At 41.9% G+C, this 14,384-nt stretch overlaps 1 protein-coding gene across 3 annotated transcripts in view; it reads left to right on the forward strand.

The window, feature by feature from the left end:
- Positions 1-14,384, forward strand: part of Pdss2 (decaprenyl diphosphate synthase subunit 2) — a 216,626-nt gene that overhangs the window by 142,573 nt on the left and 59,669 nt on the right. For 2 of the 3 annotated variants that reach the window (XM_060373607.1, XM_060373609.1), the window contains exon 4: positions 4,119-4,193. The exons of the other annotated variant lie outside the window; for it this stretch is intronic. In XM_060373607.1, the coding sequence (XP_060229590.1) occupies positions 4,119-4,193 (75 nt within the window). The remainder of the gene's footprint in view (positions 1-4,118; positions 4,194-14,384) is intronic. 3 annotated transcript variants of the gene reach the window in all.

Genomic DNA, 14,384 nt, shown 5'->3' on the forward strand with positions numbered 1-14,384 from the left:
AGGTGCTCAAGCTTGGCCAGTCCTCCAAGTGTGGATGCAGCTGCAATTGAAGGTGGGGGTGGTTAGCTCATCCTTAAAGATTAGGGCTGCGGGCTCTTGGCTGGAGGTCAGGTGCTACTCAGAAGAAGTCTGGGTTGGTTGCTATCTCAAAGACAAGGGTCTGGTCCTTCTTTTTGCTGAGTGAAGGTCATTGCTTGCTCAATTTTTTTCTATCTGTCCTCACAGATAGGGTCACATTTTTCCATTCTCTGGAAAGGTACTAAGAGGCTTTAGCTTAACCTGAACCTAAAACTCAAAACTATAGGCTTTAGAAGACATATAGGTTACAAAGTTAGCCTAACCCTTTCACTACATGCTCCCACACCTATGGTTTTCTTACACAGTTATGAACTAGACCTGCTGAAACCCAGAGTCCAGACAGACTCTCCTTCCAGATGCTGTTTCTAACAATTATTTTGCTTCATAGCAATACAAAGTCACTAGTGTCTTGCCTAATTATAAATGCTGAGATTTATGGATTTTGTTTTTTGGGTGTTTTGGGAATTATGTTGTGTGTGCTGGGTTTTTGTTTGGTTGGTTTGTTTTTGGGTTTTGGTTTGTTTGTTTTTGTTTTTGTTTTGTTTTGTTTTGAGGCAGGTTTTCTCTGTGTAGAAACTTTGTGTAGGGTTTCTCTGGCTGTCCTAGAACTCCATCTGTAGACCAGGCTGGCCTTGAACCCTCTGCCTCCCAAGTGCTGGGATTAAAGGTGTGTACCACCATGTCTGGCTGAGATTTGTATTACTAATAGAAATTTTGAGCCACAGAGAACCTTAACAAACCAATTTTTGAACCTGCCTTCATCTTATATTTGAAGGAAACAGAACTCGGAATTGATCCACTTCAAGTCTCATAGCAGAAATGTGTAGCAAGCCCTGAAACAGCATGAAGATCCTCTCATTCTTGGTATCTGCTTTGTTCTCTTGCATTTGCCTTTCCATCACAATTCTAGTTGAGATTCTCTGCTTTCCCCTTGGCCTGAAGAACAAAGACCTTGAATTTTGTTCTTGTCTAGCTCACCAGGCAGCCTGGAGACAGTGTCAGGAGGTTTGGCTTTTAGGTCCTAGACTGTCCTCTGGGTGCTGTTGTCTTTACTAGCTCTTGAAGTTTTTTCAATTATGTACAGACAACCACTTATAAAATTACAACTCCCTTATCAAATTACATATTAAATCACACACACATACACATACACACAGTGCTCCTGTTGCAGCTGGAGAGTGTTAAGTTGGGGTGGGAGACATGGCCCAGGGGTTAAGAGCATTTGCTGTTCTTGTAGAGCATCTGGATTCGGTTCCCAGCACCCACATGAGGCAGCTCTGAGCTGCTTGTAACAACAAGGGGACCCTCTTCTGTTCTCCAGGGACACCTGTAAGTATGTGGGGCACATACAAACAAGCAGATATACACACATACACGTAAATATATATATTTTAAAGAGTCTGAGCCAGGCATGCCTATAATTTCAGCACTCCAAAGGCAGAGGCAGTCAGATCTGTAAGTTCAAGACCAGCCTAGTCTATATAGTGAGTTCTAGCCAGTGCTGCCTCTCTCTCAAAAAAAATAAAATAAAATAAGAAAACAAACAAATGTTAAACAAATTTACTGCATTATAAATGAGTTCTGTATAAATATTTGCAGTTGTAAAGAAGGATGAAAATTATCATTCTTTGATATGATTATTTAAACTAATATTCTAGGCTATGAAAGGTATTTATTTGTGTGGATTAGCTTATGGCACAATCAACTCCTTTAGGCTGTTCCTGTTCTTCATGCTATCCCTTTCTCTGTTTGCTTCTCCTTTCTGGTTGCCACAGTTATAGAGATCTGTGTTCAAACACAGGCATATATAAGTACAGGTCATTTATAAACTGTGAACATACTAAAAGAAAAAGGGTCAGGACAAATGTTTTGTTGCTTCTGTGCATCTGGAATTTCAGGGGGTAAAGGAAACCTGGGTTATCCAGAACCAGATCTGCTGTTAGAAGTTCACGCCATCATTTTGACATTTTACGTTGGACTTTCTCTTTGAAATTCCCTCTTCACATTACCAGTGCCGGTCTCAGAGCCCCGACTGCTTCAAAACCATAACATCTCGGAGTGAGTGATTGATCTGTATTATGTGTCCAGCCACCAGGGAGATCTTGGGATGTTGCTTGTATAAACTGTCATCCAATCTGATTCTGTGCATTTGGTTTCAGTCTTTCATAGACCTATTGGCGACATTCAATCCTTCTGGATTTGGAATAGGGCTTATCTGATACTTTCAGGAAAAAAAAAACATCCATTCATTTTCTCTCTTTCCCACTTAAATAACTCAGTACGTCTGGTAGTATTGTAGTATCACTGTGCTTCCAGTTCCTCTGTAGCTGTATTGCTATAATATTCCTTAAGTATTTAGTTACTTAAAGGAAAATGTGATATGAAGAAGGAAGAAAAAAAAAAACTATGGGTCTTACAAATTAGCTCTTGTGCAGAGCTAGGAAAAAAATATGCCTTTAATCAGTAAAATTTCCATATCAGCAGCAGTATGCAGTGTGAATGTAAAAAGAGGTAAATATTCATGTGTTAAAATTTTAAAGTAAGTCTTTCTTCAAATCGATGTCATTTGCCTCTAAGAACAAGCTTATTAAATACAAGATACCTGAGATTAAAGTATCTTCATGTTTGAGTGTGTATCCCTTGACGTCCTTCAGTTACAGCTTGAATTCAATCAAAACTGAACTAAACTTTAGGAAATCAAGAGTAGAGCTCAGAGACAGACTTCATAACATAGCGGGCTAAACACGTGTGAAGACTCTAAGGAGAGCATGAGCTGCCTTGAGGAACTCCCCTTTGAAATGGCTGCCTTGAACACTGCCAGTTAACTAGCTGCTTTATTCTCTTGAATTAAGATGCTTCATGTAAGCCATCACAAAGAGAACATTTACTGTTTTCTGCTTGTTTCACATTGTGAAATAAATTTAACACTTTTGATTTTGCTTGTTTTTTTTTAAATAATTCTATCAGAATTATCAGTGTTTATTGTATATTTGGCCCAAATATGTCCATAGTACATTTTTTACTGTTGTTGGTGTAACTAGTAGGCCCCAAGACCTTAGCTCAACTGACTCCGTGATGGAAGTACCGTTCAGGCTGTGGAACTCAAGATGTGGGCAGCACCACTTGCCAAAAGTAAAACAGAGGCCTAATCCATCAAAATTCATAGTTAATGAAAGGTCTGTGAATGCATGAACCTTCCTTTTTGGCTTCTGTAGTTCCACTTTTGGCTAAATTTTCTTGTTAACTGAAATATGTCAACCCAGAACATGGTTTTTGTGCTTAAACGTTCACCCTGGGAAAGGCTTGGGTCTGTACCGGGATCCCAAACACCCAGAGTAGCCAGCCAATAAAGACATTCTTTTGCCTTAACCCCATGTCCCAGCAGTCTTCTCTGGTGAATACTCCACAACAGTTGGCTTTTTCTGAGACAGGGTCTTTGTATGTAGTCCTGGCTGTTTTGGAATTTGCTATGTAAACCAGGCTGGCCTAGAACTCACAGAGATCTGCCTGCCTTTGCGTGGGGAGGGACTGTGACGTAAAAAGTGCACGGCCACATCCGGTTCTGTGGTATATTTTAAGTACAATAGAACAAATGCATTTGAAAGGTAAGCCATTTTCTTACTGTTGTTTGTTCTTTCTGTATTAAGTATGAAAATTAGCGTTGTAATGGCTCCCAGAATGGAAGGACTAGAAAGGTATCCATTTGACAGAAATAAACATGCAGAAAATAGAGTTAATAGTTCATTCATCATCTGAGATTTAAGGTTATGTTCAAAATGGTTGTCACTGGATTTTCATGTAGATTGGTGAAATACTATGCTTGTAAGATTTTCTTTTTGCTTGAATTGTGACTAAGAAAAAAATTGGATCGAAGCTTTAATATCCAGGTGGGCAATCCATTTGCCAGAATCTTTGCAGATAACTCTGATTTTTCTGTCAAACACAAATCCTGCATTGTAACTAAATGGAGCTACACCTTTGAATTCTTCTTTCAACTTTGTTTTGTTTTGTTTTGTTTTGTTTTTCCCTTGTCTTTTTAGGTTGTGGAACTTTTAGCAAGTGCTCTTATGGACTTGGTGCAAGGGGTCTACCGGGAAAACTCTGCTTCCACCAAGGTACAGAATTACAAACTTGCTGTAAATTATGAAGGCTCAAAGCAGTGCTACAGAGCGAGGGTGAAGAGCAAGCATTTCATTCTTATTCTGTGGTTAACTGTACCTCTCTCTCTCTCTCTCTCTCTCAATCTCTCTCAATTAGTATTTTGGCTACAAATTCATGGCCATCCGCGCAGCACATAGCAGCTTTAGCCAGTTAAAGCAACCTCTGCTCCTCTGGCTGGTATCTCAATCTGTTCAGTGTACAGCAGCCGGGCAGACACCAGGGCACTGCCGGCTGGCAGGAAGCACAGGCATAAGGCTGTGGCAGGAAGGACCGCGCAGGCAGAGGGTCTGGGCCAGCCTCTCCCCAGAGAAAGAGGGCTCTGTGTCAGACAGTGAGCTTGAGCATGGCTTTCAGGAAGGGTGGGGGCGGGAGCAGGAGCGGGAGTGAAATGCCTTTTATGTCCAAGGTCCAGAACTCACTGCATTATTAGCGACTCTGTGACAGAAGCAAGGACAGCTGCACAGTTGGATTGTTTTGATTAATTTTATAGGTTTAGAATTAGGGCTTTTTGACTCATTTAACAGGTCATCTCAAGAAAGGTTAGGTTTTATTTCCTTAAAATGCAGTTATTTCATGTCAGTGGGAGATTGCTAGCAAATGCATGCTTCATTGCCCACCACCTCATTGACGGTGATATCTATTGTAAGAAGGCATTTCTCTCAATGTCTCATTATTCTAACTTCCCTAACTCCTGCGTTAGCAAGACCTCACTGACGGCAAATAAGAACAAACACGCTCATGTGCACATCCTAAGCATTGACAGGAAACAGAAAGGCAAGTGTTACTAAAAGTGAAATAGGGAGGAGCAACTTAGATAAAAAAGAAAATTAAATCTCAAGTATAACTCAGGAACTCCAGAAGGTTACAACAGTGGTTAGTGAAAGGTGAAGAATTTTGTTACCTTGGACATCTGCTGGCATTTGACTCAGGGAAACACTGTCTCCAAGAGGCGTATCTGACCTCACCTAAGCAGTATGTCGGTGTGTGGGGACCTCACAAGATGTAGGCCACACTGAGCCCTGTTTGCAAGACTTTTCAGAGACAAGAGCGGCTCTCTGTGTGACTGGAGGTTGTATCAAGTGGTGGAGGGGTGATTTATGCTCCGGCGCTACTCACCGAGTGTTCTCTTGCACATGATATGAAGATGAGGGTGACTAAGCAAGTGACGGCTAAGTGATTTGCCTGCTTCTTCATTTGATCGTCACAAAAGTCCTGAGAGAGGGGGAGTGCTGCTCCCATTTTGAGATATGGAAATGGAGGTTTAGAGAAGACTGAGTGCTCTCTCTCGTTTACACAACTTAAAACCCTATGCAAGCCTTAGCCTCTTCTTCTACTTGTACTCCGCCCTAACAACCCATGATTTGGTAGCTCCCACTAGCCGCGCCTAGGTTCTCCATAGTAATTACCACGTGACCTGTTGATGCAGTTGAGGCAGTGTTCTCACCTGGGCTGTTTGTGAGGTAGTCAACCAAATCCCACACAAGGGACTCGTTGCTTACTAATATCTGTGAATTTTGATTTTTGAGAGTGTTTATTTGTTGAGATAAGATGTCACAATAAGTTTGTCTGGATTCAGACAGGTCGCCATGTGTTCAAGGCTAACCTGAGCTACAGGATAACATCTAGGCCCGAGACACTAAGTGGGACTGTCTCGAAAACAAAAGCAAGCAAGCACACACCGGATAATTCTCTTGTCTCTGCCTTCCTTAGCCATCCTCTTCCTACTCCAAGATCATAGATATGCACCACACACACTTAAGATCCCGAAGGGAACGTGTTATTGTTGGTTTGGTCTCTTAATTCATCCACTCTTACTGTTTGTACACTGTAATTATCCCACTTCACTAATCACTCTGTGAACATTTGCTAAGTACTCTGTCAGATGGCCTAATAGCAACAGTAATAAATTATTACACAGACTTTACAGTTACATTGTTCATCTCACTTGAGGTGAAGAGGGTCACACGTGCGGGATAGTCTCACTTTATGGAAGAAAATATTACAATTTAGAGCTGATAAGCAGTATCGGAGTTTAGTGACTAAAACTTACTCATTAATATGTTTGAGGGTTAGATTTGAACTTAGGATTTTTAAAATTATATTCCAAGACCCATACAAATTTTAAAATATATAATCTGGGAAAAGAACAGAAGAAACAGCAAAGGCTTGAAGGGTCCCTGATGTAAGGGGACAGCCACCGAGCAAACACCATTTGCTGATTTTCTCATTAGCTAATAAATTTCCCTTAAAAGAACACATAGCAATGCTTTGTTCATCTGGGCTCCCACCTCACCAAATAAGGCTCTTTAAAGCACTTGAATCTTTTCAAAGCACTTAAGATTCAGAATATAGCTGAACCATCTGAAAATCAGTTATTTTTCAATAGTGAAAACAAAAAGGCACAGTTGACCACAGCAGCCATTGATACAGCCTCCATTTGCACCCCAGACAGGTCCAATTTAAGTGAACCACATTTTCCTTCCTAACCAGAACCCGCCCCCACCCCTTCCTGAGTGAGCTTGCCATTACAGTGAAAGGAATCACTTCAGAGGCAAAAAGAGAGAGAAATCATAGTGCACGCATGCATACACACACCAGGCTGGCATGCTCTGGCATGACTGAGCAGTTGCCACAAGCGGAGATCATATGGGAAGTGAGGCCCATGCTGTGGTCTCTGTTGCTCAGCCTCAGCAACTTTAAGCCAGTTCAGCGCCCAGAAGAATTGCTTTGAGCATCAAGTAAGCTGCAAACCATCTCATCTGTCCAGGAATAAGAGAACACAATAGTGCTCTGTTTTCTGTGTGCCAGGTTAATGCAGTACTGGAGATCTGGTAGTTCTCCATGCAGTGCTGTCTGTTGGGCTTGTGGGTGCATTAAAGTGAGAGGGAATTAGAACTGGGTGCTTTATAAATCACTTTCTCCAGAAGTTTGTACCTAGTTTCCCTAAAGCAGTAAAACACACAACTCAAATTACTAGTATTTAACAGATTACAGGTAAATTGTGATCATGGAAACATACAAAGTAATTTAGGAAATTCATCCTTTGTTCCTCTCATCAAAAAAATATTTTTGCTTTTGCATTTGCTAGCTTGCAAACCATTTCTTCCTTATAATAAAAATTAGCTCCTGGACTTTTTTAAAAATGTGCATAAGAAAAATTTTACCCACTTTTTTCTATAATTAAGGAAACCAATTAGAAGCAAGGTTTTGGGGTACACATCTCTAATGCCAGCGTTTGGGAGGTAGAGTCCAGTCTGGTCTTCAGACTTCTAGGCCAACCAGGGCTGCACAGTAAGACCCTGACTCACAAAACTGAGAAAGAAAAGATGGGGCTGCAGAGGTGGTTAAGAGCCCTTGCAGTTCTTTCAGGGGACCTGGACCCAATTCCTAGCAGCCTTGTTAGGCATCTCACAACCGCTCACAAACTGAGACCCTCTGGCTTCCTGGGGCACCTACCTGCATGTGTTACACATAACATAAACTCAGACAGACACACATACATATACACAAATGATAAGCTAATATGAAAAAAGGAGGAGGAGGAGAAGCAAAGAAAATGAAACAATTAAGTAGAGAAGCAGTGTTTTAAGTGGTCATTTACCATATGTTTGCATTGCTAGCCCATGCTGCTTTATTACAGTTTCTGATTCTCACACCAATTCTTTTTTATAGCAAAGAATACATATTCTTCCTCAAAACTCCCAACTCTGCATAGATTAAAAAGCAAGCTGCCATGCTGGACGGTGGTGGCTCATGCCTTTAATCTAAGCACTGGGAAGGCAGAGGAAGAAGATCTTTGTGAGTTCAAGGTTAGCCTAGTCTACAGAGCAAGTTCCAGGATAGCCAAGGTTACATGGAGAAACCCTGTCTTGAAAAAAAGGGTTGTTTGTTTTTTTAATTTTAATTTCACATTACATCCGATCATAGGCCCCTCCCACCTCTCTTCCCTGTTCCATCCTCCTGAAATACAGAGTTTAAAAAAAAAAGGAAAAGAAAACAAAAACCAAGCTGCTGTTTTGTAATAATTCAAATATAGTCAGTGAAGTGCTTTATTAGTTAGTGCTGCTGCAAAGGGGAATTGTGCCACTCCTATACCTAACTAACTACTACAAAGGATAATTCAAATGCTTTTGATCTTTTAACCATAGTGCTGTGTGGTTTTAAGGTAAATGCCAAAACTAGAATCCTTGTTTAAAGGCTGCAGATAAATACTACCAGAATGCCTTATTGACCCCTGGGAGGGCCAGCGCTGAGATGGAAGCCAGGGCTTCATGCACGCTAGGCTAGTGCTTTACAAGGGTAAGCTCTGCTTATTCAGGGTGCCCATGTCTCACTATGCTTGATAAATATGTATTTAACATTGACTTTGGATTCACAAACCACAATATCTAAACATTACAACAAGGACACATTGTTGTTATTATAACCACTTATTTCCTCATGAGTAAATTAACTACATGCTCGATAAAGATTTGAAAATGCAACCACGCATGATGACACAGACCTGTAATGTCAGCACTCAGGAGGAAGAGGAGGATTGGTTCAAGTTCAAGGCACACCTGGTCTACATAGTAAGTTCCAGGCAACCAGAGCTGCACAGTGAGACTCTGCCTCAAGGTGGAACCCAGAGCTGAAACACCAGCCAGAACATCCTAGTGGAGACCACTCCACCAGTTCTGATTAAACAGAGTGAAACTCTGCAAACAGTCTGGAAGAAGATCTTCTTAGATTCCCAGCACCCACGCGCTAGCACAACCATCTGTTCCTCCAGTCTCAAGAGGTCTGATGTCCTCTTCTGGCCTCCAGGGACAAGAGGCACACACACACACACACACACACACACAGAGAGAGGGAGAGCAAGGGCAAGCGAGTGAGTGAGAGAGAGGGGTGTGCAAAGTACAGATAAACATAAAATTTAAAAAACTTCTTTTAAAAATGTTTTCAAAGTATGATTTTAGTGTCTATTTCATCGTTTCTTCATAGTACTATACTGCAAATTACTGAACCATTCCACAAATTGTATGTGTTGTTTGTGTTGTAGTAGAATAACGTCTTCATGCATATAACTCTGCCGTATATCATACTGTTTGCATTTTTTAAAATCGAGAGCTAAAGGTAAAGTTCAGTGGTGAAGTACTTGTCTAGAATATGCCGAGGCCCTGGCTACGCTCCCAGAAGCTCCCTCCCACATGCAGACCCTGGTTCTTGCTACCGAAAACATGAATAGCTTACATGTACATGTGCACTTTATTTATACAATCTAAATAGATATATAATACAGTATATTAATAGTATCTTTGCATATTACATTAATATACTCTTAATAGGGTATAATAATATAAATAGAACAACAGTAATTAAAGAAGAGGGATTGGGGTACACGAGAGGAGTTGGATGGAGGACACACAGAGTTGGAAATGATGTGAATACAGGACTTGTATGAAATTCTTTAGTTAATTAAGCAGCATGCCTTGCTGTCCTTAGAAAAGCCTGCTTGTGAGGTTGGCCTTCAGCTGCCAGTGGGATCGTGGATTCTCAGAGCTCCCTCCCCACCCTGAGATAAAAACAGTTCACAGTGCCTATGCTTCTTCTTTAGTTGACCTGGTTTGTGCTGAAATCCCTGCTTTCCTGGGAATCTGGAATTTTCCTGCATTTTAGGCCGAGTGCCTGTACGAGCACCCCAATAAAACTCTGAGCCTGAGTCTCCAGTGATTCCAGCCACTCTCGTGCACAGCTCGCGCTTACTGTAGGAACACTGCATGCCCCGTGGCTCTGCTGGGGTGCTCCCTTGAAAGGCTGTGCTTGGCTTCCTCAGCTGCTGAGACTCCTTCCCTTCACTGCTTCTCCTTTGTGTCCTTTCACCTACTTGTGTGTGTGAGAGAGAGGAAGAGAGAGAGAGAGAAATTTTTTGAGACAAGCTCTGACTGTTTAGACTGGCTGTCCTCAAACTCATTATGTAAACCAGGCTGCCCTTGAACTCACAAAGATTCACCTGTCTTCCTCCTCTGTGCTGTGATTAAAGGTGTGTGTATACCAGCACACCTGGATGTTATTATTTGACCCTATACTTTGTACAGTGACTCTTCCTGGGGGATTAGAACTGGGGACAGATAGCTCACTGTCTCAGAACACTGTGTGCCCCTCCAGAGGACTCAGGTTCGATTCCCAGAATGTACATGGAGGCTCATAGCCATCTGTGACACCTGACACAGAGGATCCAGTGCCCTCTTCTGGCCTCCACTGGCACTGCACATGTACACAGACAAAACACTCATAACATAAAAATAAATACACCTAAAAACAAAATTTTAAACTGGGGTAGTGGGTTGGGATTTGCCAACATGCCCGTTTTCTGAAGTTATATCTATTTCTTCTTCACTGGTTACTGTTCCCTTCGTAGGACTCTAACCACAGTGCTTTATAAAGGCACGCCACTAACTCAAGCTGATACCCAGAAAAGGAACAAGCATGGCTCCTGTCTTCAAACAGGATCTGCTCATTCATGTTGGCTTGACCCCAAACCCCAAAAATAAGAGTGTCTAACCTAACTCTCTGGAGAAAGAGCTGGTTAATTAACAGTCACTGACGTTGTAGAGATCCAGTCTGGCTTTCACAAGCACAGTTCATATTTTACATATTAGTCATAGATTTGGTCTTATTCTTTTATTTGCTTATGTTTATACTTCTCTTCCTTTGGCTGCTAGGCAGCTTCTGAGTCAAATAGAAAAACAAGGATATTGAGTCCACTAGACGTCATAGGTTCTCTGCCTGTCTGCAGAGCTCTATGCCACTGTCCAGAACATGATAAAATGATTGTGCTCGTGGAGAAAATGACAGGAGAGAAATGTAAACAAGAGCTGACATCAAGGTGGGAAAATTAGAAAAGCCTCCAGAGGATCTGCAGCTTGAGGCAGACGTTGAAGGGTGGGAAGAAGTGTACAGAATGGAAGGCAGTCTAGGCGGAGGAACGACGTGATGAGATAAAACATTTGAGACCAGCAAGAAATGTTTGCTTCTTTCATGCAACAATAAAGAATTAGTGAAAAATAACGCTACAGCCAGGCACAGGCCTTGAACCAGCTCTCCAGAGGCAGAGGCAGGTAGATCTTTGAGTTTGAGGCCAGCCAGGGCTACATAGTGAGACATTATCTTTAAAAAAAAAATAAGTAAGTAAATAAAACAAATCAGACACAAAAGAAACCCTGCAGGGAAGGTTCCTGAAAATGGTGGAAGATCTGTAATGCTGTGCAGACTTACAGCTGACACCATGTTTAGATGTTAAAGGTGGATAAACAGGGGATTATGACATGGTCAGGGTAATCTGTGTCAGAAGTCAAGAGAGGTCTTTAGAGTGGACCACAAGAAGGAATCGCTGGGATTGTTCCGCATTGACATTCTTGCCTTCATTGGCAGACCCCCTTCTCTCTCCTGTACTCATGTTGTCTGTGAATCTGGATGTAGAACTCTCAGCTCCCCTCCCGCCTGGGTGCTGCCACACTCCGTGCCATGAGGATAGTGGACTAGCCCTCTGAAACTGTGGGTCAGGTCCGCACAGCAGGTGCTCAAATGTCATGTGAAATGCTTTCTTTCATACAAGGCAGGCTCATCTACAGAGTGAGTTCTAGAACATCCAGGGTGAGAGAGAGAAACCCTATCTCGAAAAACCAAAAACTTAAATACTATATGTATATATGTATGCATGCATGTATGCATGTACGCACACATGTGTATATATGTGTATGTGTGAGTGTATATATATATGTGTGTGTACACATATATATATATGTGTGAGTGTATATATATATGTGTGTGTACACATATATATATATATATACTCTCATTTCACTCTCTTGTAGAATATAACATCTCTTGTCTTTCATGAAAGGCACACTAGAACCACCCAGCTGAGCCATCCTGTATTTCTGACATACAGAAACAGAATCACAGTGAAAGTCTTTTAGCCACAAGGTTTGATGTGTTTTTTTATGTGGTGATAGATAACGAACGTACACGGCCACAAAACTGTAATGCCTTCCCATTAGGGAAATACACTGGGGTGTGTTTTCACATGCTTTAGCTCTGGATCCAGATACTCTGTCTTGCTTTAGCTGACAGACAGCCTTCTTGGGCCTCTAGTGCCAGATGAGTAAGGCATGGCCTAGATAAGCTGCCAGTCCAGAAAGAGACTGGAGTAGAAGCTTGCTTTGTCACTTGGGCTGGCTTCAAATTTGTAATCCTTCCGCCTCAGCTTCCCTTGGGGAGGGACTACAGTGTCTACCCTGTGCAACTGTAAATCCACTGGACTCAGGGTCACTTTGCAGGAGTAAACTACGTCTGTGTGGATCTGGGAGGTTAGACCATCCCTCTCATCAGGAAGCGAGTTGGAGTCTGACAGTAGCTACTAGCTTAAAGACCCATCCCTGCCTTCCAGGGATAGGGGCCATTGAGTATGTTCAGGATGAACTGTCCCCAGCCTGTAGAGAATAAAATTAGCACTTGGAGTTCCAGGAACGCTATGGCAAGCAAGATTTTGAAGCATTGGTAGCATTTAACAAATGTTTTCTTAGTTTGTTAATCCTCTTGCTAAAAATAAATAAATCTACAGAATCCTACAGCCAGAGCTGTTAGGTAACCTCCACTCCCTCCAGTGCCATGATCCACACAAGTTTGGGTCCTAGGACTCTGGGTAGGTTTTATAGATGAGCAGCTCCAGGGTACAGGTATCCAGGAAGAGTTTCTCGTCTTTGTACACTCTGTTAACTGTCCATAAACACTCAGATGCCTGAGAAGAGCTTTGCTATCCTCCTGAAAATGAGCCATGTGGGTAATGGCCAGTGTCCCGTGGATGCAAGGCTTTGAAGTCCTCAACCTGGCCATGTCCATGTCAGCAATATACGTTTCTCAAGGCTTCTTACACATCTCACGCTCCAGCACCAGCCTTCAGCTTTGCAGTCAGTCCCCTGCCCCACGACAACTTTCCTCATGCCTGAATCCTTGCTGCTTTCACTGTGGGGTCTCTACTTCTGTGCTGGCTATGTCTCGTGTCTGCTTCTTTCTGTATGCTAAAGAATCACGAATCAGGCCAAAGCCGGGAAGTCTTGCCATTATCAGTGTGGATTCTAAAGCCACCTACAAAGATAATATTGTGCTTTTGTGCTTTTCGGTGAGATTTTTTTCCCCAAATTTTTCTTAGGTATCATTGTTTCCCAGGATGAAGGACATGGGTGATCATTGAAGTAGTCACTTGATTATAAACTTCTTAGCCTAAGTAGTTAGCATGTTGTTCATGACAGCACTCCATGCTTGGCAGGCAGGGAGGCCCACAGTGTTTTACAAGGAGGCAGACAGAAGCACTGCGTGCTAGAGATGAAGAATCCGGGGCTGTGTGCCTGTGTGCAGACAGAAGCACTGAGTGCTAGAGATGAGGAATCCGGGGCTTTGCAGATTGTGCCCATAAAAAATGGAAGAAAGACCAGGGCCAGGCTATAGATTAGAAAGAGAAGGATTTCAGTTTTCTTTGAAAGCAAATATGTATATGTTTTAATGAATAGTTTAAAGGAAAATGTGTATTTTAAGAGGTTTAGAAGTAAAGCGGTGAGCGTTAAGACACTCTAGGGTGTCTTTCCCTGGTCTGTTTACTCACAACTTGCCCCTCATATTATACCCAAGACATATATTGATGAACTTGTAAATGTGTCCTGTTGTGTTTTATTGTTTGCTGGGCATCTGTTCAAGCTTATATCACAAGGCCAAGATGTTGAAGAGTCTCATAGTGGTGATGACAATAATACCTGTAATTTTACTAGCATCCTTTTTTTCAAGTAAAAACAGTTTTAAATCATTTGTTAAACATTGAATTTATTCCAAATTGAAGGCAAATGAGAGTAATTTAAGATGGCTTGTTTTCTAGTTATAAAATACACTCACAAGTTACATATGAGAGATCCACAGAATTTAAAAGAATTTTTTAAAAATCAGTAGATATCTAGCACATTTAAAAAGCCAAGTATTGGCTGGAGCGATGCTCAGTGAAGTGTTTGATGCACATTCATGAGGACTTGAGACCTTCCAGCAGCCTCATGAAAAGCCAGGCATGGCAGCACGGTAAGCATAAAGCTAGGTGTGCTGGTGCACATCCTTAGTAC

Source organism: Meriones unguiculatus, chromosome 20 (assembly GCF_030254825.1).
Source record: "Meriones unguiculatus strain TT.TT164.6M chromosome 20, Bangor_MerUng_6.1, whole genome shotgun sequence".
In the NCBI taxonomy this organism is placed as follows: domain Eukaryota; kingdom Metazoa; phylum Chordata; class Mammalia; order Rodentia; family Muridae; genus Meriones; species Meriones unguiculatus.